Source organism: Pangasianodon hypophthalmus, chromosome 4 (assembly GCF_027358585.1).
Source record: "Pangasianodon hypophthalmus isolate fPanHyp1 chromosome 4, fPanHyp1.pri, whole genome shotgun sequence".
Taxonomy (NCBI): Eukaryota; Metazoa; Chordata; class Actinopteri; order Siluriformes; family Pangasiidae; genus Pangasianodon; species Pangasianodon hypophthalmus.
The window spans coordinates 33414427-33441277 of record NC_069713.1 but is presented as its reverse complement, the minus strand read 5'-3'; the positions used below and the strand labels follow the sequence as shown (position 1 = coordinate 33441277).

The following is a 26851-nucleotide window of genomic DNA, read 5'->3' as shown; positions in this document are numbered from 1 at the left end:
TACTGACAAAAAAAAGGTGCTACTTTCACTCTGTAACCATGTCTACGAAAAAAAGAATCAAGAAAAGTTAAAGAAATTGAACAACTGTTTGTTGTTTGTAAATTTTCTACTCAAAATGTGGATTTTTTCCCCGAATGAACTGCAGTCTATTTATCTGTTCTGTAGGTGATGTATTCATCTGTACACTGAGAATAAAGCTTTCAGAAAGATGCTGATAAATAAATGAACACATTTAAGAGTTGTTGTTGGTGTTTTATTGGTCACTAAACTGATGACTGAATGTAATGTCAGGATGCAGCAAGTCAACAATCTGTCAGTAACATTGGTGACACTGTCATGTGACGCTGTGGGGCGGAGCTTCATCAACCTTTACGATGTTAACATATCAGAGTACAGAAAGAATATTTTCATTCAGCTAAGACCATTCATCATGTTCACTGTTATATTCATGTGTCTGTGGCTTTCACTAGGTGAGTTCTACATTGGCTTTTTGTTCTTTCAGAAATATTAAGTGTTGAATTAGTGATTAATTATTGTGTGTGGTGTTAAGAAACATCAGAATGTGGGTGTGACTTATGTAGTTCTGGTTTGATTGTGTAAAGGAAAAAAACATAATGTTCTCTTCTCTATGACAGGTGACTCCATGGCAGATTCAATACAGCCACTTTCCCCTCGTGAAGTTGTAGGTGAAGGTGTTAATGTTACTCTGTCCTGCAGATACACAACGAGTTATACAGGAAACAACTACCTGCAGTGGTACAGACAATATCCAAAATCTAAACCTGAGTTCCTTCTTTATATTTCTGAACGTGGGGCTCTGAGTCTCAACCCTCCCCCAAGAATGTCTGCTAAAGTTTCTGGAGATAAACGAGTGGATCTGCTCATCTCCTCTGCTGCTGTATCAGACTCTGCACTATACTACTGTGCTCTGCAGCCCACAGTGACAGGAAATCCAACTGCACTGTACAAAAACTTTAACACAGTTTTGTTCTTCTGAAGGGAGAGCAAATGCAAAGTTCAATAATTTACACCCCTTCAAACCTCTCTATCTCTCTCTCTCTCTCTCTCTCTCTGTTATCCTTCCTCTCTTTCTATCTGTTAATTATGAGACAGTTTTGTTAAACTGAAGGCAGATCAGCTGCTAATGTTCAGTAATTTACATCCCTTTCGAGCTAGCAGACAGGAGCCCTGCTATTCTTTCTTTCTTTCTTTCTTTCTCTGAAAATGAACATTTTTCATTTTCATAGACACACAATGAGGGAAAAACCTGTTTCAAGTTTAATTGGACTGTTTAGAGTAACAAATCTGTTATATGTTGGTCTGTGGCATTCATGTCTGGAATGATGAGACATTTAGGAAACTGAATCTTGGTGTTCTGGTAACATGGGGATTAAATGTTTGTTTAAAAAAGGGAGTGTCATGATATGAGATCAGTTCCTGCCATTCAGCTGTATTGAACACAGGATGGAAATTTGACTTTAGGAAAAAACTGGTGCATGAAGCTAACAGGCTCCTGTGTTTCATATTAATACACAACAAATAACAACAACAAAATCTTAGGGAAGCCAAACTGACCTCAAAGCAGGGTTTAAATAGGCAGAACACAGGTGACCATAATGACTAATCAAACACAGGTGGAGATCATTAACCCAGAATGCAATTTGGAAAGAAATACAGATTCGTAAAATGTCCCCATCTGCTGACCAAAACAGTTACGTGAGGCTGAGCATTTACACGCAAACGAAATACTAAGAAACTCTGAAATTCATGTAAATGTTTCAAAGATTCTACTTTTCACTCGAGTTGTCAATAATATAATTTGTTCTGAAAATTGTGGAATCAGAAAAGAATTCAGAACAGAAGCATTTTCACTAGTGGACTCAGATTTTTGGACCCTGCTGTGTGTGTTTTCATGGCAGCCCAACTGGGGCCCAGTAACAGCCCATGTATGAACACACTCTCAGCACATGCCCATGTGGAGCCCAAATGGCCCGTATTCAACCCATGACCCATGTGACCTGAGAAATGTTCTAATGTAGCACACCACATGGATTACATAAATTAAACTCTTCTAGTGGAAGTAACTGAATGAAAACATTTGAAGAAAGCGCTAGTCCCTGTTATTCCACGAGGAGGCAAAATATAGCAATAAACTCAGCTACTGTCAAAATGTGCTCATTTGTATCTTTCTAAAATAACCAGTTTAGGGGTTACACAGCAATGAGGTGAATACTTACACAATCACAATGTTTACATGTTTTATTGGTAATAATTTTTGCAAACTATATAGTTTTTTTCCCCACATCAGTTTTATGGACTATTTTGTGTTCAAGAAGGTGAAGGATAATGAAAGGCACATTCTATATATATATTTTTTTAATGAATTGCAGACTATTCATCTGTTGTGTAAGTGATGTTTCCATTTGTGCAGTTAGAATATAGCTTTGTGTTGACTGTTGACAGCTGGGTCGCCTGGGTGAGGGTGTCTGATGATCCAAGTCCTGAAACACCCTATGACCCCGGGTTCATCACTGATGATGTGTCCAAGTCGCACCATCTGGTGTTTCAACAAACAAGAAACTATAAAATAAATGATTAACAAACAACTTCTTGACAACTTTATGTAAGTAAATAAATAAGTCGATAAATGAATTCATGTCTGTTGCTAAAGGTGATGCATTGATTTTAACAGGCAAATACCAAATCCTTTTTTTCACCAGTCACTTTTTTTTCTGTTTTTTCAGTGTACAAATAATGTAGAAAACACCCAAACTGGCAGAGGCTTAGATTTTTGTACAGATGTTAAATTTTCAAACACAACACAGGCTGTCACTGATACTGTGAAGTGATGATCTGTACAAAGTTATGCTACAACAGCAGCACTTCCTGGGTGTGGCCTTCTAGAGACGTGTTCCCTCATGTGTAAAGTTCAGCACATACAGCACTATTATACAGAATCCTCACAGAGCTGTGTTCAGAAATGGCTCAACTATACAACTTACTGTACATAGTGAGATACACACCACTGATTCTCACTCTAGCTGCAGGTAATTCATTTTCATTAATAAATTAATTAATTTTATTAATTACTTCCCATATTTGAAGCATTAAGATAGTCATTTCCTGAGATAATGTTTTAACTTGTTTACAAAAATACTTCACAGATTTATTTCTTTATGTTCTTCTCTACAGCAGGCAGTTTTGCAGATAAAATTGGGCCGAGGGATGAAGATACCAACATTATCAGGAAAGAAACAGACACTGTTACTCTGAAATGTTCATATGAGACAAACAGCAATTACATTTGGCTTTACTGGTACAAACAATATCCTAACAGCGCACCACAGTTTTTACTGTATAAAGGTGCAAGGTCAAATAGCTATGCTAGCACTCCTGATGATCGTCGATTAGAGACAGAAACAACCAGAGACTCTACTGAACTTACTATCAGAGGTCTAAAGCTCTCAGATTCTGCACTCTATCACTGCGCTCTCAGAGACGTAGCACAGTAATACAGAGTCAATGAAAGACTGTACAAAAACATAATGGTTTATAAGAAGTTTCTAAAACCACATCAAAGATACTCCCTTTACCAACTTGTTATCAGTTAACCACAGACACAAACAGCATTTGTGGTAACATATGCAGCTGAAAGAAAGAGAAAATAAAATAAAGAGCATTTAAACATGACAACTACACATTAATCACACTAAATTCACAAATCTACATTTTTATTCCTCAATAAATATTTTACTGACTTTACCAGAGCCATTGGGTCAGGTGTTGTTGGTGTTTAATACTTTGAATTAAAGCTATTGATCTTTTCTGGTTAGTTTTTCCCCAATGATTGATTGTGTTCAATTGTTCATTCATTCATTCATTCATTGATTCTGCATGTACATCCAAACACATGTTACTCTGCTGGATGTGAGCTAAGGCAGTGGCCTTTTCCCAACACTCTGAACAGACATGAGTTTGATCGTACAGATACAAAGATGAAATGGATGAATAAGGAAATGGCAGCAGCACAATGTACACAATCATGCAGATACAGGTCAAGTGCTTGAGTTAATGTTCATATCAAATATCAGAATGTGGGGAAAATGTGATCTCAGTGACATCGACTGTGGCATGGTTGTTAGTGTCAGATGGGCTGGGAAATCTCCTGGGATTTTCACCCACAACAGTCTATAAATAACCGCTCTTTACAACCATGGTGAGCAGAAAAGCATCTCTGAAAGCACAATGTGTCAGATCTTGAGGTGGATGGTCTACAACAGCAGAAGACTAATCTGAGGCTACAGTGGGAACAGACTCACTCAAACTGGACAGCTGAAGATTGGAAAAGCATCACCTGGTCTTTTTCTTCAACTGTCTAGAAAGTAAACGACTCTACACTGGTCCCTACCAGGCACTTTAACTTCACATGGTGGACCCAAAACTGCAACAAGTTCAACATCTGAAGGAAATCTGATAAAATATTATTAGGTGGCTCCTGTTGTCAGCTATAAACAACAGTTTCTTGATTTGGGAAAGACGTTGTTGTTTTGAAAGATAGTTCCCTAGCTTACTCACTTACATTAGATAGAAAGCTGAACTCGAGTGAAGCAGCTGAGGCTCTGTACAAGTTCAGGAGTTAAATAAAGTTATGTTCTGCAAATTACTATTAGTTCTGATTTGTGAATGAAAAAAGACTTCTTATTCCCAGCATCCCCTTTTTAGTGCAAACTGGGGCATAGTGGTAGGATTCAGTTAAAAACCACACAAACAAACAAAACCCTTAGTGTGTTAAAGTCTTTCTCCTTTCTCCACAAGATGGCGTAGTCAGTTTTCTTATTGTGGGCCAAGTACTAGGACCCTGCTCACATCCCCCAGAGATGTTGACTTCTTTGATTATGAATACTACTTTGCACAATAATATAGACTCTACAGTTCTTCAATCATACAGACATAGTACCTTTATATATAATGCTTTGTATAATTTACATTCAGCATAATGTGATACTGAATGTAAAGCCAGGATGCTTCAGTAAGAATCAACAATCTGTCAGTAACATTGGTGACACTGTCATGTGATGCTGTGGGGCGGAGCTTCATCAACCTTTATGATGTTAACATATCAGAGTACAGAAAGAATATTTTCATTCAGCTAAGACCATTCATCATGTTCACTGTTATATTCATGTGTCTGTGGCTTTCACTAGGTGAGTTCTACATTGACTTTTTGTTCTTTCAGAAATATTAAGTGTTGAATTAGTGATTAATTATTGTGTGTGGTGTTAAGAAACATCAGAATGTGGGTGTGACTTATGTAGTTCTGGTTTGATTGTGTAAAGGTTAAAAACATTATGTTCTCTTCTCTATGACAGGTGACTCCATGGCAGATTCAATACAGCCACTTTCCCCTCGTGAAGTTGTAGATGAAGGTGTTAATGTTACTCTGTCCTGCAAATATGACACAAGAGCTACAGGAAGCACCAACCTGCAGTGGTACAGACAATATCCAAAATCTAAACCTGAGTTCCTTCTTTATATTTATGAAACTGGAGGTCTGAGTCCCAACAGACCACCAAGAATGTCTGCTAAAGTTCCTGGAGATAAACGAGTGGATCTGCTCATCTCCTCTGCTGCTGTATCAGACTCTGCACTATACTACTGTGCTCTGCAGCCCACAGTGACAGGAAATCCAACTGCACTGTACAAAAACTACAGTTTTATTCTACAGTGTTGAGCCTCATCAGCAGAATGAAGAGTCTACACACAGAGAGAAGGTTGGATTTGTTTAAAGTGAGAATGTGAAATAATGATTTAACATTTCAGTTTTCTTCCTTTCATTTTATAAAGTAGATTTCTGATGCTCATTTGGCAGCTTATTCTCCTCTCAGCACAGTTCTTCTGATTTTAGTCTGGTCCTTACTTAATTCTTACATCATCATCTCTATCATAGTATTCTGAAATTACATTCAAGCGTTCTGAAAGCATCAAACATTATCTTAGGAGATCTTTTGTTGGTTTTGAGGAGTTGAAAGTTCTGCAGTGTTCTGCCTAAAATGTTCATGTGAAGATGCCTTAATGTGAAGCTTCAGTGAAGCAGAGGTACTGACAGCCACACAGTTTATTACTGCGATGTACTTTACAAAAAGATATAGGGATACTGAAAAGATATGGGGATACTGATCTTATTCTCCAGCTGCATTAGATGTGAACTGACCAATATTGTCAATATGAAGAATGTCTTGGGTAAAAGCTTTGTCATTTTGAATTCTGGAAGAAATGTAGAAAGATAACACCACTTCCGCTGTATGTTTCTCTACATTAGGGCTGCTAAATTCTGGTGCTGGAGGTTTGGAGTCCAGCAGTTTGGTGATTTCCATGCTGTAACGCCTAATTCAACTCATTCTTTAACAGCTTTAGTCGACCATCTAGGACCAGATTTTGACCTCCGTAATCTACAGAACCAGCCAACTAATGTTTTTTTTTTTGGAGGAAAAAGTGTAAAAACCAACAAAAACCACTCACACTGCAAATAACACACCAGCAGCCACACCAACTACACACACAATGCTGAACAACTAAGGAGGGAAAACACAGAACTTAAATAGGGAAACTAATTAGAGGAACACAAAACAGGTGATCACAAACAAGGAAGGAAGTGGGGCAGACAACAAAAGAAGAATTTCAAAAATGTGAGTAAGGGAGCCCTCTGGTGGTCTGGAGGGGAATTGTCCATGGTGGACGTGACAAACTGAAAATCTGCATAACTGAGAATTGTGCAAAATAAAAAACAAAATATAAAACACACTGTCCTCCACACAAGAAGGTTGGGTCTGCTTACACACACCAGCTCACAGTGCAGCAGCTGCAAAGGAAACAGAAACAAAGAGACAGAGACAAGCAACACTGCATGCAGAACCACACCAGTTAAGAAAGCACATTACCTGCCTGAAATGTAAATGATTTCAAATGACATGTACATGTTAGATCTACCTCCATCCATGTGGTATTTCAGTAACTACAGGGAATGGAGAAGTATTATGGCCCTGTAAAATGCCTTCAGGAGGCAGTAAATATGCTCAGAGCTCATTTACTCTTCATGTGACATGTAAAACAGCATCAATAAAATCTACAATATTTACAGAGTCATAACACGAATTAAAGAGACCAGACACCAGACTTATTGTTTTTATGCCCATATATTAAGAAATGTAAACAAACATAATATGCTTTGGGGTGAGTAACAGCACAATAATAAACTAAAACATTACTATAATGTCTCCATCTGAGCTTTTGTGAGGTGTACTTATGGTATCTACTTCTTAGCCCCATTCCAATACAGCTTATGTATGAAGCCCATCTGCCAGCCAAATGAATGATTTTAATGTCCTCAAATTAACACAATAATCTGATAGGCTACCTGTGCAGTATGAGAGGAAGCAGAGTTGGGATGAATAAATGAATAAATATGAGTGGGTGGAGCTACATGTAGAGACATCAGAGACAATCTCAAATACACAACACTGGCATTTATTTCTAAAGCTAGAGGTCTGAACTAAACACTCAGGATAACAATGTTACTCCTCTTCTTGCTTTTCTTCACTATTGCTGATATCGGTAAGTCATATACATTACACATGAAAATATACATTTTATAATTACCAAGAACCACAATTTCCACTTTAATTTATTATTAATAAATGCTGATTCTATTATTATAATGTTTTTATAGCACAGGCTGCAGACAACAGCATTAAACCAGAACAAACCTCCAGATCTGTAACTGAAGGCAGCAACATCACACTGTCCTGCACATATACTGTATCAGTTTACAGTCTCCACTGGTATCAACAAAAACCTGGATCAAGACCAGAGTTTCTGCTGCTGATTGATGAAGTCAGTGGACGTGTCACACAAGCTGAACCACCTCATACACGATTATCTATTAAACATGATAAAATGGGAAAGAAAGTGGATCTGCTCATCTCCTCTGCTGCAGTGACAGACTCTGCACTGTACTACTGCGCTCTGACGCCCACAGTGACAGGAAACACAACTACACTGTACAAAAAGCACTACACATGACTGGAGCACAGCCATGCTTTTCTCACAAGATGGAGCTATTTACATCTTTACATTCACTTCTTCAGCTCTTTGTCTGATGTTCATTTGTTTTTGAAGGTCAACCATCATTTTCTGTAACCATGATAAACTGCTAATGTGATCAGAGCTTCCTTTGTATGAGGAGTCGTTAGCTCAGCTACAACCTAGTCTGTTGGTTAACTGCTCATTATCTCCTTCTTGCACTGATCACTGACTTCTGAAGACCATGCTGTCAGGTTCACCAGGACAGGAACATGGACCCAGTGGACACTGTGGATCAGAACCCCAGTAAACACTCTGTTCTGGACATTCTTGCAGCATACAGCTACAACATTACTGCTACATTTGATTTCTTTGCTCTATTCTAGTTTGATGGAATCTGAAAAATACATAGAAACAAAAACACAAAGCAGACTGTGTCAGATTGACTAGTTTTAAATGTAAAAAAAAAAAAAAAAACCTTTAACACAGTTTTGTTCTACTGAAGGAAGAGCAAATGCAAAGTTCAATAATTTACACCCCTTCAAACCTCTCTCTCTCTCTCTCTCTCTCTCTGTCATCTTTCCTCTCTTTCTATCTTTTAATTATGATACAGTTTTGTTAAGCTGGCAGACAGGAGCCCTGCTATTTTTTCTTTATTTCTTTCTTTTTTTCTTTCTCTGAAAATAAACATTTTCCATAGACACACTATGATGGAAAAAATCTTTACATCATCTTCAAATACATTAATTTACTGGTTATGGAAAAGTAAATATTTCACAGAAATAGCAAATGTTAATTTGACAGCAAATGTTAATATGTACGAGCAAAGCTCCTCTGTGCTTTTAAAATGACAAACAATGCGCTCAATGCCCTCTAAGCCTCCACTGCAGATATTCAACTCACACATTTCAGGTGAAATAAAACAGTTACAGCAACATAACCTCATGTACAGATTATCACAGTACATCCCTCCACTCGTCTAATGTTAGCTACATCAAAGATACATTGATAGATTGTGTCTCACATTAATAAACCAAAAATATTATATCTACAGAACCCAAGGTGTTAGAACCTCACCCTGAGCAAGTATAAAACCCGGGTTTTCTGCATGTAAGACTGGACTTTAACTACTTTGTTGTTGGGGCTGATGAGAACATTTTATATTAAAATGCAGATGTCAGGAAATGATTCTAGACCAGTTGTATAAAAGTTCTTAAATCTTTTACTTAGAAGACAAATGTCCATAATCAACAAAAAGTGAGAAAAAAAGAGATTAGTCTTATATTAAAAAAACTGTTGATGACATGAAGGATAAGCAAGCATGCAAAAAGAGAGTGAAAAAAATAAATCATAAACAAAGCAAGAGAAAGCAAGCAAGTTTATCTGCAAAAGATGTGGAAGTGACCATGGTACGCTACTGACCGGCGTATGGAAAACAGTGTAAGATCTGTGAGAAAATGAATCAGATTGCTAAGATGTACAGATCTAGTAAAGTGCATGCAGTTGATGACAATAACAACACAGAGTCTTTGTCATCAGAGGCTTTACAATCTTTGAATAATCTCAAACCTGCGCAAAAAGCCAAGGAAAGACTTCAACTCTTTTGAAGTTTGGGGTTTTGGCCAGGTCTTCAATGGCTTTGCTTTTTCTAGGGTTTGTTTCCTCTCCTTTGTGTGATCCAATATGGCCTAAATAACACACCAAAGTCTGAAAGAAGCAGAAATTCTCAGGCAATAACATCAGGCCATATCCCCTCAAACTGTTTAAAACATTTGTCAGCCATATCTCATGCTCCTCAAATATTGTGGAGAAGACAATCAAATCATCCAGGAATACCAGCACTTTGTTCAAGTTTATATCTCCCATGCACTCCTCCATTAAGCACTGGAATGTGCTTGGGGCATTTGTGATCCGTTTTTGGCATACGATTGCATTCCCAGAATCCTAGGGGGCATACAAAAGCTGGAGAATCCTGACCTGAGATACATCACCAAGAACCACTGAGACCCTCTGAGTGCAGAGAAAGATTCTTCCAGGTTAGGTGAAGCATAGGCATCTTTAATGGTTTGTGAATTAAGTTTCTGATAATCAACGCATAATCTCACGTCGCCATTCTTTTTGCGTACCACCGCGATAGGTGATGAAAACGGAGACTCGGACTCTCGGATGATGTCTGCATCTGGGAGGGATTGTAAGTCTTTCCTAACAGCTTCATAATCTCATGGATGCAGGGAATGGGAACACTGCTTGAATGGTGTTTCATCTGGCAATTTGATTCTGTACTTGACCCTTGTTGCATGACTGTTATCTAGATCATGGTGTGCAAAAACATCAGAATAACTGTTCAGTTCGGCACTCATCCGCATTCTCCACTCCTCCGAAAGAGGAGACTCTCCAAAGTCAAACTTCAAGTTTGAACTTGTGTATGCATTTTGCTGACTTGAACAAGCTGCTGTTTTCATTTGGTCAAGGTGGATATTTTGGATTGTGTCTTGTGGAATAGTTAACTCAGCGATTACACAGTTAATAGGAATTATTATGTCATGGTCCATCTCATTTCTTACTTGCACAGAGATTTTAAAAGGGGAGATCTTTGGTAAGGAAATCAAACAGCTATCAGTGAAGATTCCACCAGGTAAGGAAGAAATTGATGGCTGCTCGAGTAATGCAAATTGTTTATGAATTGCAGATTTTATGTTCATGTATCCTTCAAGAACTACATTCTGACCAGCAGGAACAACTTTTGGCTCGCGGCTTTTAAGCCTTGCTATTCCAAGTTTAACACTTGACCTCTGTTGGTGCCTCAAATGTAGAATTTTGAGGATTTGGGCATAACCACAGAATGGGATGCTTTTGGAGGAGGTAATGTCACAGTATTGCTCATAAATGGAATCCAGAGTATTTGTCCCTATTATGGCTGGTACACTGCCATTGGAACGTGTGTCTGATACTATCAGGGCTAATATCTGCATTTGAGGTTCTGAGTTAATGAACTCTTTACACAACTGAACACAGACCTACACACATCCAATATATGAGACTCTTTGACCGGTGGCTCCTTCAACTTCCAGCACATCATTCACAGGTTTAATAGCGTGTTCGGAGAGGATCGTGGAATGATTGGGAAATTGTTGTGACCTGTGATCCAGTATCAATTAAACAGTTGCAATCAATTCTTTCCAGTTTAACATTGGCTGTAATTTCACTTCCAACCAACCCTTTTGGAAGTGCAGTGTGATGATTAAATGCTGCATTAAGTTTAGGCCTCTGATTGGAGCTTATCTGTTGTCTAGTTCCCATCAGCTCCTCAACGGGAATTCCTCCTAGTTTAAAGAGTGGGATGTTTTCTGTTTAGCTCCATCGTCCCTCTCCCAAACCTCCTGCTTTATCTGCAGCTCTTTTCTCTTTGCTGAACCAAGTACTGGATTTTTATTTACTCCTCTGCTGCTGTATCAGACTCTGCACTATACTACTGTGCTCTGAAGCCCACAGTGACAGGAAATCCAACTGTACTGTACAAAAACTAAAGTTTTATTATAGTGAAGGTAAATAAAGTACTAAAGTTCAATAATTTGCTCTTCAACCCTAATTTTAATGGATTCCCTCTATGTTTATTATATATTTCTTTCTATTAATTGATGCACATTCATACCTAGAGGAAATCTAGAGTAGCTAGTCCATCTATCAACATGATTTGTGAGGAATCTGAGGTGATGTAAAATGTACAAATAAAAAACATTGCCTAATAAAATACAGGGTAGTTGCCCTAGATTTGAAGTATCTAGTAGTATCTGTAGTAGATGATATCAGATTTGAACTTCCTGACTGTGCAGATTATAAACTATGAGTGAAGCCTTAGATGAAGGAACAAAAATACAAACTTAATGTCTCTTGGCTATGTCTTTAGCTAGAGCTCTAAACTCACACTCAGGAAAACACTTCTTATTGGTTCCTCAGAAATGCATTCCTCTAAAATGATCAATTTGTAGACATACACTGACAATTGTCAACAGTGAGAGGTGCTACTTTAGAGCACCAGAGTCTCCTCTGCAGGCATCACATTTAGAACTGGGAAGAAGTGGTGGGCACAGGACGCAGTCGAACAGGGAAAAGCGAGTCTGAGACAGAGGGAGCTTGGACTAATTGAGACCATACAACTGCCCATAAGATCACCTGGGCAGAGCTTCGGAAGTCAGACCCAGGTAGACTCAAGGTTCTGATCCAGTCCTTCCAAGCCCATCCAACCTGCATTGCTGGGGTCTAGCCAACACCCTGGCATACCCACTGTGCCTGAGAAGAGGTTCCTTTGAGCACATCTTGAGCTGCTGCCTTGGGAGAGGGAAGGTACAGGTGGTGCCATGACAAATGTCCCCATTGGGGGACGAATAAAGGATTATCTTATGACCAGGTGTTGAAGGCCGTAGCTGACACCATCTGCACCGGAATCCAACACAGCAAACATCAGCTCCCAATAAGACACAACATCGCCTTTGTCGGAGCAGGAGGAAAACCTCAGGTGGAGATCAGGGCCTCAACTGGGCTGCTAGCCTCAGCTCAGGACTGGCAGCTGAAGGTTGACCTAGGGAAGCAGCTGAAGTTTCCGGGAACACATTGCAAGGACGACACTCAGGCCAGATTTGGTCTTAATATCTGAATGTTCTAAGCAAGTGGTTATGTTGGAACTCACTGTTGTGAACTCATTGTCCCCTGGGAAGACTGGATAGAGGAGGCCCTCGAGCATAAGGAGGCCAAATATCTCGAACTGGTAGAGGAATGTAGAAGGCAAGGGTGGAAGCCCCGCTGTGACCCCAATGAGGTGGGCTGTAGGGGCTTTGCAGGGCAATCTCTACATCAGACACTCAGCTTCCTTGGCACCAGAGGGCTGCAGGAAAGAAGAGCCACCAAGAACATCACCAAAGCTGTAGAAAAAGCGTCAAGGTGGCTGAGGATCAAGAGGGCTGATCCATGGCGTGGCACGCTACTTGAACACAAGTCGGGGACTGATCACCCCGGGCTGGGTCGCCTGGGTGAGGGTGTCTGATGCTCCAAGTCCTGAAACACCCTATGACCCCGGGTTCATCACTGATGATGTGTCCAAGTCGCACCATCTGGTGTTTCAAGAAACAAGAAACTATAAAATAAATGATTAACAAACAACTTCTTGACAACTTTATGTAAGTAAATAAATAAGTCAATAAATTAGTTTATGTCTGTTGCTAAAGGTGATGCATTGATTTTAACAGGCAAATAAAAATTCCCTTTTTTTTAACTAATCACTTTTTTTTTCTTTTTTTTAGTGTACAAATAAGAAGTAGAAAACACCCAAACTGGCAGAGGCTTAGATTTTTGTATAGATGTTAAATTTTCAAACACAACACATGCTGTCACTGATACTGTGAAGTGATGATCTGTACAAAGTTATGCTACAACAGCAGCACTTCCTGGGTGTGGCCTTCTAGAGACGTGTTCCCTCATGTGTAAAGTCCAGCACATACAGCACTATTATACAGAATCCTCACAGAGCTGTGTTCAGAAATGGCTCAACTATACAACTTACTGTACATAGTGAGATACACACCACTGATTCTCACTCTAGCTACAGGTAATTCACTTTCACCAGTTAATCAACTGTATTAATTAATACTCATGTTTTTATTAATCTAGTTTCTTACTTTCATATGTTATTTTGTTTACAAAAATACTTCACAGATTTATTTCTTTATGTTCTTCTCTACAGCAGGCAGTTCTGCAGATACAATTTGGCCGACGGATGAAGATACCAACATTATCAGGAATGAAACAGACACTGTTACTCTGAAATGTTCATATGAGTCAAGCAGCGAATACATTTGACTTTACTGGTACAAACAATATCCTAACAGTGCACCACAGTTTTTACTGTATAAAGGCACAAGATCAGTATCTGGAGAGCGCAAACCCACTGACACTCGATTAGAGTCAAAAACAACCAGAGACTCTACTGAACTTACTATCAGAGGTCTAAAGCTTTCAGATTCTGCACTCTATTCAATTCAATTCAATTCATTTTTATTTGTATAGCGCTTTTTACAAAGGTCATTGTCTCAAAGCAGCTTTACACAACAAAAGTAAAGTGAAGTGTGTGTGTGTGCCGTCTCTGATGAGCAAGCAGGGCGACGGTGGCAAGGAAAAACTCCCTGAGATGGTGATAGGGAGAAACCTTGAGAGGAACCAGGCTCAACAGAGAACCCATCCTCATATGGGTTTACACTGTAGTGTGCGTGTGTGTGAGCACAATGTGTGTTGGTGTAGTCCATGGAAAACAGCTGAAGCGTTTTCGTGGCAGTATGAAGCATTGCCGGTGGACAGGTCCAGAGTGAGGGGGGGGGGGGGGGGGGGTGTCTGGATTACCAGCAGCTCAGGAGTGTAGCTCGGCAGAAGGAGAAGGAAAGTGGTTAGGTACACTCACAGTCACCGTGTGGAGATAAAACTCAACATCCATGAGTCCCCCAGATCTACTCCTTTGATAAAAACACTAGTCGCTAAATGCTAGGTTAAATAAATAAGTCTTCAACCTCGACTTAAACACTGAGACCGTGTCTGCTTCACGTACATTAACTGGGAGGCTATTCCATAATTTTGGGGCTTGGTAAGAGAAAGCTCTGCCCCCTGCCGTGGTTTTGGCAATGCGTGGTACTGATAGACAGCCTGCATCCTTAGAGCGAAGTAGGCGCGGCGGAACGTAAGGTACTAACATATCGCTTAAATACTGCGGAGCGAGACCGTTTAATGCTTTATAGGTTAGGAGTAATATTTTAAAATCGATGCGGAATCTTACTGGGAGCCAGTGTAATGTAGATAAGACTGGCGTGATATGCTCATACTTCCTAGTCCTAGTAAGGACCCTCGCTGCTGCGTTCTGAACTATCTGAAGCTTATTTATGCATCTAGACGAACATCCAGATAGTAAAGCATTACAGTAATCTAATCTGGACGTGATAAATGCATGGACTAGTTTTTCAGCATCACTTAGCGAAAGTATATTTCTAATCTTAGCAATATTTCTGAGGTGGAAAAATGCTAACCTGCTTACATTATCTACATGCGCCTCAAATGAGAGATTAGAGTCTATAATCACACTGAGATCTTTTACTGTTAGACTACTTGAAACAGAGAGACCATCTAAAGTAACAGTGTGATCTCTAAACTTCCTTCTAGCGGCTTGTGGTCCCAGTACCAGAACCTCTGTTTTTTCTGGGTTTAGCAGGAGAAAGTTGCTTAGCATCTAGTCTCTTATGTCTATCGCACATGCCTCAACTTTCTTTAACTGGCTATTCTCATCTGGCCTAGCTGAGACGTATAACTGTGTGTCATCAGCATAACAATGGAAGCTAATATTATGTTTGCGGATTATGTTACCTAAAGGGAGCATGTATAACGTGAAAAGCAGTGGGCCTAAGACTGAACCCTGTGGAACGCCATATTCTACTCGATAACGTGCTGAGTGGTCACCGTTTAAATCTACAAACTGATAACGATCAGTTAAATAAGATCTAAACCAGTCGAGGGCTGAGCCCTTAATTCCTACGACCTTTTCCAGTCTGTGAAGAAGGATATTATGGTCGATAGTGTCGAACGCTGCGCTAAGGTCGAGTAAAATTAATAGACTAATGCAACCCCGATCAGAGGCTAATAGCAAGTCATTGACTACTTTGACTAATGCTGTCTCTGTGCTGTGGTGGGGCCTGAAACCTGACTGATAAAGTTCATAGATATTATTACTTTGTAGATATGAAATTAGCTGCTGCGCTACTACTTTCTCTAATATTTTAGATAGAAAGGGAAGGTTTGAAATCGGCCTATAGTTAGTTAAGTTGTTAGGGTCAAGGTCTGGTTTCTTCACTAGTGGTTTAATAACAGCTAATTTAAGTGATTTTGGAACGTACCCATTGCTCAGTGAGGAGTTAATTATTTTAAGCAGGGGTTCAGTTACGGTTCCAACTATTTGCTTAAGAAGACGTGTTGGTACCGGATCTAATAGACAGGTTGATGATTTAGCAGAAGAGATGAGCGAGATTAAATCATTCTCTTCAAGAGGAGTAAAACTTTCTAAGCTCTGATCTATGGTTAGTCTATCCTCCCAGTCTATTGTATAATTTGGACTTTGGGCCTGTATCTCCTGCCTAATGTTTTTAATTTTGCTATCAAAGAATTTCATGAAATCATTACTTTTGTATGCTGTTATTGTGGAAATTTCTGTCGATGTCTTATTCCTAGTTAATTCTGCTATGGTGTTAAATAAGAATTTAGGATTACTTTTATTATTTTCTATAAGCGTTGATAAGTAAGTGGACCTAGCTTGCCTTAGAGCTTTTTTATAGGCTAAAATACTGTCTTTCCATGCTATTTTAAATGCTAGGAGTTTGGTCTGGTGCCATTTACGCTCTAGCTTTCGGGCGTTCTGTTTTAGAGAGCGGGTGTCGTCACTATACCACAGAGCGAGTTTCTTATCTTTAATTGTTTTTCTTCTAAGTGGGGCTACATTATCTAAGGTACAGCGGAATGTCGACTCTAAAAATTCTGTCGCCTGTTCGAGTTCTAAAGGGTCTGATGGTGACCCTATACTAGCGGATAATTCTGGTAGGTGATTAATAAAGCTCTGCGCGGTCGCAGGTGTTATTGTACGGCTAAATCGGTAGCGCGGTTCTGTGTGTACAATGCTACTGTGACGCACACAAAACGAAATCAGACTGTGATCTGATATTGCCTCAGACCTCTATCACTGCACTTTACAGAGTAGCAGCACAGTAATACAGAGTGAATGAGAGGCTGTACAAAAACATAACAATGGTTTATAAGAAGTTTCTAAAACCACATCAAAGATACTCCCTTTACCAACTTGTTATCAGTTAACCACAGATACAAACAACATTTGTGGTAACATATGCAGCTGAAAGAAAGAGGAAAGAAGAATAAAGAAGGATTAACACGACAGTTACACATTTTTCTGCATCACTTAGTGACATTATTTTTCTTATCTTAGCTATATTTCTGAGCTGAAAGAAGGCTATCCTTCTTTTTGTTACCTCTAGGTTGGATTATTGTAATGTCTTACTGTCTAGATGTTCCAGTAGGAGCGTAAACAAGCTCCAGTGAGTCCAGAATGCAGCAGCAAGAGTTCCTACTAGAACCAGAAAATATGACCACATCACCCCTATCTTATGCACACTGCATTGGCTCCCAGTCAAATTTCACAGGGTGCCCTCATGTCTGTGTTACCTTCTGGCTCTCCCTTTTAGTTATGCTGTCACAGCTAGTCATGCTGGAGTCCCTGCTTGCACTCTGTACATTGTCCTTAACCATTACATGTCAATTAGCATACCTACTAATCTGTGTTTCTCTTGCTCTCTCCCTTATTCTTTCTCTCTCTCTGTCGGGCTACACATGCTGCTCCTGAGATGCCAGTGATCCTGACCCCTTCTGCTCTCAGGACCTGCCTGATCCATCCTGATGCCCTACTTCTGGTTGAAGTTCTCGTCATGTGGAAATCACTCGCTGCTGCAGAGGATGGCTTCACATGGACAGCCTAAAGATACATGAGATTACTGAGGATGGTTCCACTTAGAAACCATGAAGATGGCTTTGGACTGCAAATGCTATGAACAGTTTTGCACTCAGGAACAGTTATCAACTGTTCACTGTTCCATCAGTGAACAGTTGATAACTTCAACTAAATAGACTTTTACACAATAGCACTATATATATAGAAGGGAATTGGCATTTCTCCGCCATACCTCATGCTCCTCCAATGTTTTGGAGAATACAATCAAATCATCCAGGAATACCAGCACTTTGTGCAAATGTATATCTCCCACGCACTTCTCCATTAAAGTGTTGGAATGTGCTTGGGGCATTTGTGATCCCTTGTGGCATATGATTCCATTCTCATAATCCTAGGGGGAATACAAAAGCTGTCTTTCTCCATTTCTATTTGGTAGAATCCTGACTTGAGGTACATCACCAAGGACCACTGAGACCCTCTGAGTGCAGCAAAAGATTCTTCCAGGTTAGGTGATGCATAGGCATCTTTAATGGTTTGTGAATTAATTTTCCAATAATCAGCGCATAATCTCACGTTGCCATTCTTCTTGCGTACCACCACGATAGATGATGACAACAGGGATTCAGATTTTCAGATGATGCCTGCTGTAAAGTTCTGGGGTATGTCCATGTGTTTTTGTGTTTTGTTCTCTCCCCTTTTCTCTCGCCCTCCCTCTCTTTCACTCTCTCTGCAGCACTTGCCCCGTTGTCCGTCTCGATTATCCCCGCTGATGTCATCGGACGTGACAACCAATCCACCTCTGACCCCGCCTATTTAAAACTCGCAGCCATTCGTTCATGGAGAAATTGTTGTTCTGGTTGTTAAAACTAAACTCATTGGTACCTCTGTTTGTTCTGTGTTCTAGTTACGCTGCCTTACTGTGTTTTGTTCTAGTATGTCAATTGTTCCATTTTCCCCCTGCTTTGTTCTAGTCACTTGTTTGTATAGTTAATTTATTGTTCGTTACCCTGATTGTGACTCTGTTAGTGTTGGGGAAAAGGGGAAAGTATGTCACATACATGGTACAGCACGTAGTAATTTAGTTTTTTTTTGTATTAGCCACACTAGGTTAGGAGCGAGCACCACCGTCTGTACTTTTGGTTTGGCTAGATAGAGTAGGTAGTTAGAGCATCCTGGACGCTGAAGATTTATTTTCTATCTTTTGTTATAGTTAGGTTAGAGGGTTACAAAATAGTTAGACTTGTTTGGTTTTGCTTTGGTGCCGCTTGCTTCCCTTTTCCCCTTTGGTGTCTTGTTAAGTGTTATTGTAAATAATTTGTAAATATTACCTATATCACTTGGCACTACACACTTTTCCACTTGTATATAGATAAATAAATCACTTGGATTGATTTGCACTGCTGGTTATTGGTCCCTGACTACCCACACACAGCTCATATATTTTAATAATCAAATAAGTGTTATTCCCCACATACCCCTAGACTAATTGGGGTTGTAACACCTGCATCCGGGAGGGATTGTAAGTCCTTCCTAATGGCCTCATAATCTCGTGGATGCAGGGAATGGGAACACTGTTTGAATGATGTTTCATCTGACAATTTGATTCTGTGATTGACCCTTGTTGCATGACTGTAATCTAGATCATGGTGTGCAAAAACATCAGAATAACTGTTCAGTTCGGCACTCATCCACATTCTCCACTCCTCCGAAAGAGGAGAATCTCCAAAGTCAAACTTCGAGTTTGGAATGTCAAACTTCAAGGAGGTAATGTCACAGTATTGCTTGTAAAGGGAATCCAGAGGATTTGTCCCTATTATGGCTGGTACACTGCCATTGGAACGTGTGTCTGATACTATCAGGGCTAATTTCTGCACCTGAGGTTCTGAGTTAATGAACTCTTTACAGAACTGAACGCTGACCTGCACAAACCCAATATATGAGACTCTTTGACCGGTGGCTCCTTCAACTTCCAGCACATCATTCACAGGTTTAATAGGGTGTTCGGAGAGGTACTGTTCATGTAATGATTGGGAAATTGTTGTGACCTGTGATCCATTATCAATTAAACAGTTGCAATCAATTCTTTCCAGTTTAACATTGGCTGTAATTTCACTTCAAACCAACCCTTTTGGAAGTGCAGTGTGATGAGCATAGTGCTCATTAAGTGCTGCATTAACTTTAGGCCTCTGGTTAGAGCTTATCTGTTGTCTAGTTCCCATCAGCTCCTCAACAGAAACTCCTAGTCTAAAGAGTGGGATGTTTTCTGTTTAGCTCCATCGTCCCTCTCCCAAACATCTTGCTTTTTCTGCAGCTCCTTTCTCTTTGCTGAAACAAGTACTGGATTTAGAGGATTACTGCAGCTGTTGGTGATATGGCCGTCTTCGCCACAATAGGAAGGCCTAGGTTTTCTTGCTACTCTATCAGGGTTGGTTAATGTTTGCTTCTTGAACGTGGGGTCTTCAATTGGTTTGGGTTTCTTTTCCTTCATCATTTTAGTTTTCTCTGATTCCCCTCTTTGGATGTGGTGAAAGCTGCAAGTTGGGCTTGGAGGTCAGCTATTTGTTTTTGAATCTGCTTCATTGCTGAAGATGAACTATCAACCTGCTTACTCACATCAACTTAGACTGAGAGTAACATATATCTTCTTTATAATTATTGATTGATTTATTTATTTGTTTATTAAACTTTTATATTTTGTAACTGGGTTACACAGAGTTAAAGGTGTACATGTGATTTCAGCATGGTGGAATGTGTGTTTTCCACCAAGTGGAGAGAGAAATGAAGATATCCAGGTGCAGATAATGTCAAGGTCAAGTTTATGTTTATTGTATATTGTGTATTAGTTTATTGTGTCAGTAATTTTCCACTACTCTCCCTCTCAACTCTCTGTGACTCTCCCTTCCTTTCTGTCTATCTGTTAGATTATCTGCAATATAGTCATCATACATTTGTAGGAGACCTTCACAGACACACATGTACGGGGAAAAGCTGAGCGACATGTAATATTTCAAATATTTCCAGCATCTTCAAATACCTTAAATTACTGGTTATGAAAAAAGTATAAATTTCACATATTTCTGCATGTCAGAAAAATGTTAATAACTATGAACAAAGCTTTACTGCACTTTTAAATAACATATGGTTATAAATCTGGATGAATTACAGATGTTCTCATTTTCCTCTCTAAGTCTCCACTACAGATGACCAACTCCCACATTTCAGGAGGAATTTAAAACTAACACAGCAAAATAAACACATAAACAGAATACTCCTGTACACCCCTCCATTATATATGGCCTTCATGCAATTAAAAATATTTTGAAACACAATAACAGCAACATTGGCTTGAAGTTAAACAATTTTAATCAACTTTAAATTGATTAAAAATTGAAGTAATTGAATGAAAAGATTTAGAGGGAAAAGGGCAAGTGTCTGTTTTTCCACTAGGGGGCAAAATAAAGCAATAACTCAGCTACTGACAAAAAAAAGGTGCTACTTTCACTCTGTAACCATGTCTAAGAAAAAAAAGAATCAAGAAAAGTTAAAGAAATTGAACAATTGTAAATTTTCTACCCAAAATGTGGATTTTTTCCCCCAATGAACTGCAGTCTATTTATCTGTTCTGTAGGTGATGTATTCATCTGTACACTGAGAATAAAGCTTTCAGAAAGATGCTGATAAATAAATGAACACATTGAAGAGTTGTTGTTGGTGTTTTATTGGTCACTAAACTGCTGCTGAATGTAATGTCAGGATGCAGCAAGTCAACAATCTGTCAGTAACATTGGTGACACTGTCATGTGACGCTGTGGGGCGGAGCTTCATCAACCTTTACGATGTTAACATATCAGAGTACAGAAAGAATATTTTCATTCAGCTAAGACCATTCATCATGTTCACTGTTATATTCATGTGTCTGTGGCTTTCACTAGGTGAGTTCTACATTGGCTTTTTGTTCTTTCAGAAATATTAAGTGTTGAATTAGTGATTAATTATTCTGTGTGGTGTTAAGAAACATCAGAATGTGGGTGTGACTTATGTAGTTCTGGTTTGATTGTGTAAAGGTTAAAAACATTATGTTCTCTTCTCTATGACAGGTGACTCCATGGCAGATTCAATACAGCCACTTTCCCCTCGTGAAGTTGTAGATGAAGGTGTTAACGTTACTCTGTCCTGCAGATACGAAACTACCAGTAGTGCAGCAAACACCTACCTGCACTGGTACAGACAATATCCAAAATCAAAACCTGAGTTCCTACTTTACATCACTGCAAGTGGCCGTAAAAGTGACCCTCTTCCATCACGTCTGTCTGCTGAAGTTGATGATAAAAATAAACGAGTGGATCTGCTCATCTCCTCTGCTGCTGTATCAGACTCTGCACTATACTACTGTGCTCTGCGGCCCACAGTGACAGGAAATCCAACTGCACTGTACAAAAACTTCAACACAGTTTTGTTATATTGAAAGCATGAATGAATGAAGACATTCTTTCACAATATGAGTGCAGAGCTTGAAGGGATCTTTGAGAAAAGGTGATACAATCTTAATTCCTAGGGCATTGACTGGACAGAAGACGGGCTTTCTACAAGCTAGTTGTGATTAACTGCAACTTTACCAGCCTCAGAGCAGGTTAGATGTGTAGAGTAAGTGATCTACTACAGCTAAAAAGAGAGCCACCTTTATGATACAGATAAGCCAGAGTTTAACCCAAAGTTAGCTCGCTAACCCTGAAATCCTGCTTCATGGTACAGCCCTCAGCATAAACAATTACTGAAGATGAATGAGTGTGCAGTTCCCTCTGAAAGTATTGGAACACAAAGCCAGTTCATCTGTTTTTGCTCTATACTGAAGACATTGGCATTTGAGATCAAAAGATGAATATGAGTTGATGGATCACAATTTCAGCTTTGATTTCCTGATATTTACATCTAGACGTGTTAAACAACTCAGAACAAGGCATCTTTGGCAGCAGACTGCCCAGTTTTTAGGTGAGCAAAAGTATTGGAACAAAGAGTCTTAAAGTAAATGAAAGTAAATAACTCAATGTTTGGTTACATAATTCTTGCTTGCAATAACTGCATCAAGCCGGTGACCCACTGACATCACCAAACTTTTGCATTCTTCTTTTGTGATGTTTTCCGGGCTTGTAGCAGCAGCTTCTTTCAGCTGTTGTTAGTTTTGGGGGGTTTCTCCCTTCAGTCTCCTCTTCAGGAGGTGAAATGCTGCTCAGTTGGGTTAAGGTCTGCTGATGGACTTGGCCAGTCTAAAACCTTCCACTTTTTCCCCTGATGAAGTGCTTTGTTGTGTTGCAATGTGTTTTGGGTCGTTGTCTTGCTGCATAATGAAGTTCGTCCCAATTAGATTGGATTCATTTCTCTGTAAATTGGCAGACAGAATGTTTCTGTAGACTTCTGAATTCATTCTGCTGCTACCTTCATGAGTTCCATCATCAATAAAGATTAGTGAGTCTGTTCCAGAAGCAGCCATGCAAGCCCAAGCCATGACACTGATCAATTTTCCCTCTTTTCTCAATTTCTAAATGGCTTGCTTTTCTCCCATAGACAGCTCTGGTCTTCATGTTGGTTTATCTTTTTTAACAACAAATGCAGTCTTCACAGCCAAAACCCAGGGATCAAACCAGGAGTAGACATTCACAGCTATTAATTGTTTCAACAATCAATCTAACAGGGCACACCTGGTCAACAACAAACACCTGCCAGTCACATGTTCCAGTAATTGTGATCACTTTAAAATGGGTGGGTTCTAACAAAAGGTGCAATGTTCTAAGTTGTTTAACACATCTAGATGTACACAACAGCACCAGGCTTATATTTTTGTATTGATTTTTAATCTTGAGCCACAACACAGGCCTCTGACTCCAAAAGAGATGTTTAAGAGGTGAAGTGGGATGCAGTGTGTTGATCAGCAACAGTGGAATAGTTGTGTGTTGTATTGGTGACTCAGTTCACTGTCACTGATACTATGAAGTGATGATCTGTACAAAGTTATGCTACAACAGCAGCACTTCCTGGGTGTGGCCTTCTAGAGACGTGTTCCCTCATGTGTAAAGTTCAGCACATACAGCACTATTATACAGAATCCTCACAGAGCTGTGTTCAGAAATGGCTCAACTATACAACTTACTGTACATAGTGAGATACACACCACTGATTCTCACTCTAGCTACAGGTAATTCATTTTCATCAGTTAATCAACTGTATTAATTAATATCCATATTTTTATTAATCTAGTCATTTCACAAGTAAATATTTTGTTTACAAAAATACTTCACAGATTTATTTCTTTATGTTCTTCTCTACAGCAGGCAGTTTTGCAGATAAAATTGGGCCGAAGGATGAAGATACCAACATTATCAGGAAAGAAACAGACACTGTTACTCTGAAATGTTCATATGAGTCAAGCAGTGAATACATTTATCTTTACTGGTACAAACAATATCTTAACAGCGCACCACAGTTTTTACTGTATGAAGGCGCAAGGTCAAGATCTGATAGGAAGAGCACTCCTGATGATCCTCGATTAGAGTCAAAAACAACCAGAGACTCTACTGAACTTACTATCAGAGATCTAAAGCTCTCAGATTCTGCACTCTATCACTGCGCTCTCAGAGTAGCAGCACAGTAATACAGAGTCAGTGAAAGACTGTACAAAAACATAACAATGGTTTATATGAAGTTTCTAAAACCACATCAAAGATACTCCCTTTACCAACTTGTTATCAGTTAACCACAGACACAAACAGCATTTATGGTAACATATGCACCTGAAAATAACAGGAAGGAAGAATAAAGAAGGATTAACAAGACATTTACATATTTTAGCTTACTCAGTTACATTATTAGGTGTGTCAGATCTTGAGGTGGATGGTCTCCAACAGCAGAAGACTAATCTGAGGCTACAGTGGGAACAGACTCACTCAAACTGGACAGCTGAAGATTGGAAAAGCATCACATGGTCTTTTTCTTCAACTGTCTAGAAAGTAAACGACTCTACACTGGTCCCTACCAGGCACTTTAACTTCACATGGTGGACCCAAAACTGCAACTAATTCAACATCTGAAGGAAATCTGATAAAATATTATTAGGTAGCTCCTGTTGTCAGCTATAAACAACAGTTTCTTGATTTGGGAAAGACGTTGTTGTTTTGAGAGATAGTTCCCTAGCTTACTCAGTTACATTAGATAGAAAGCTGAACTCGAGTGAAGCAGCTGAGGCTCTGTACAAGTTCAGGAGTTAAATAAAGTTATGTTCTGCAAATTACTATTTGTTATGATTTGTGAATGAAAAAAGACTTCTTATTCCCAGCATCCCCTTTTTTAGTGCAAACTGGGGCATCGTGGTAGGGTTCAGTTAAAAACCACACAAACAAACAAAACCCTTGGTGTGTTAAAGTCTTTCTCCTTTCTCCACAAGATGGCGTATTCAGTTTTCTTATTGTGGGCCAAGTACTAGGACCCTGCTCACATCCCCCAGAGATGTTGACTTCTTTGATTATGAATACTACTTTGCACAATAATATAGACTCTACCAGTTCTTCAATCATACAGACATAGCACCTTTATATATAATGATCTGAATTAAAAACAGAGATTGTACATGATGTTTAATCTTATTGCAGTCTTGCACCAAAGGCCAAAAGAAGTGTAGAAAGTATTCAGTGTATTGAACATCATTCCAAATCCATGGGCATTAATATGGAGTTGGTCTCCTCTTTGCTGCTATAACAGCCTCCATCTTCTCTAAAGGTTTTCCACTAGATTTTGGAACGTGGCCATATGGATTTGTTCTCATTCAGCTACAAGTGTGCAAGAGGTCAGGCACTGATTTCGGGCAAGAAGGCCTGGTGTGCAGCCGTCATACCGATTCATCCCAAAGGTGTTGAGTGGGGTTGAGATCAGGGTTCAGTGCAGGCCACTCGAGTTCTTCTACACCAACCTTGGCACACCATGTCTTCATGGATCTCACTTTCTGCACAGGGGCGTTGTCATGCTGGAACATGTTTGGCTCCCTTAGTTCCAGTGAAAGGAAATCTTAATGTTACAGGATACAAACACATACTAGACAATTGTGCACTTCCAAATTTGTGGGAACAGTTTGGGGAAGAACCACATATGGGTGTGAGGGTTAGGTGTCCACATACTTAGAAAAACATAACAGGCATTTAAAATATTTAATAATGCAATTATTAGATTATATTTTTATAGACTAGAATGAATAATTGTTCATCATTACAATATTTTCCTGCTTACAGTTTGAGTTCAGGACAGTTTCCCCATGTGATGCTGAATGTAAAGCCAGGATGCTTCAGTAAGAATTAACAATCTGTCAGTAACATTGGTGACACTGTCATGTGATGCTGTGGGGCGGAGCTTCATCAACCTTTATGATGTTAACATATCAGAGTACAGAAAGAATATTTTCATTCAGCTAAGACCATTCATCATGTTCACTGTTATATTCATGTGTCTGTGGCTTTCACTAGGTGAGTTCTACATTGACTTTTTGTTCTTTCAGAAATATTAAGTGTTGAATTAGTGATTAATTATTCTGTGTGGTGTTAAGAAACATCAGAATGTGGGTGTGACTTATGTAGTTCTGGTTTGATTGTGTAAAGGTTAAAAACATTATGTTCTCTTCTCTATGACAGGTGACTCCATGGCAGATTCAATACAGCCACTTTCCCCTCATGAAGTTGTAGATGAAGGTGTTAATGTTACTCTGTCCTGCAGCTACAAAAAATTCAGTGCTACCGTAAACAACCTGCACTGGTACAGACAATATCCAAAATCTAAACCTGAGTTCCTTCTGTACATCACTCCAAGTGGATTTCAAAGTGATCCTATTTCACCACGTCTGTCTGCTAAAGTTCCTGGAGATAAACGAGTGGATCTGCTCATCTCCTCTGCTGCTGTATCAGACTCTGCACTATACTACTGTGCTCTGCAGCCCACAGTGACAGGAAATCCAACTGCACTGTACAAAAACTACAGTTTTATTATACAGTGTTGAGCCTCATCAGCAGAATGAAGAGTCTACACACAGAGAGAAGGTCGGATTTGTTTAAAGTGAGAATGTGAAATAATGATTTAACATTTCAGTTTTCTTCCTTTCATTTTATAAAGTATATTTCTGATGGTCATTTGGCAGCTTTTTCTCCTCTCAGCACAGTTCTTCCTGATTTTAGTCTGGTCCTTACTTAATTCTGACAT

At 39.3% G+C, this 26851-nt stretch overlaps 2 gene segments (V, D, J or C); both read left to right on the top strand.

Annotated features, from left to right (window-relative positions):
* Window positions 1-21512: 21512 nt before the first annotated feature.
* On the top strand, window positions 21513-22019 carry LOC128318194 (T cell receptor alpha variable 12-3-like; the record flags this gene model as incomplete). The annotated part of the segment is given in 2 exon segments: window positions 21513-21552; window positions 21718-22019. Coding segments are annotated over 2 exon segments (342 nt in total), but the record flags the coding sequence as incomplete, so codon positions are not given.
* A 4065-nt stretch (window positions 22020-26084) lies between these two features.
* Window positions 26085-26585, top strand: LOC117597199 (T cell receptor alpha variable 22-like; the record flags this gene model as incomplete). The annotated part of the segment is given in 2 exon segments: window positions 26085-26124; window positions 26290-26585. Coding segments are annotated over 2 exon segments (336 nt in total), but the record flags the coding sequence as incomplete, so codon positions are not given.
* Window positions 26586-26851: the final 266 nt, after the last annotated feature.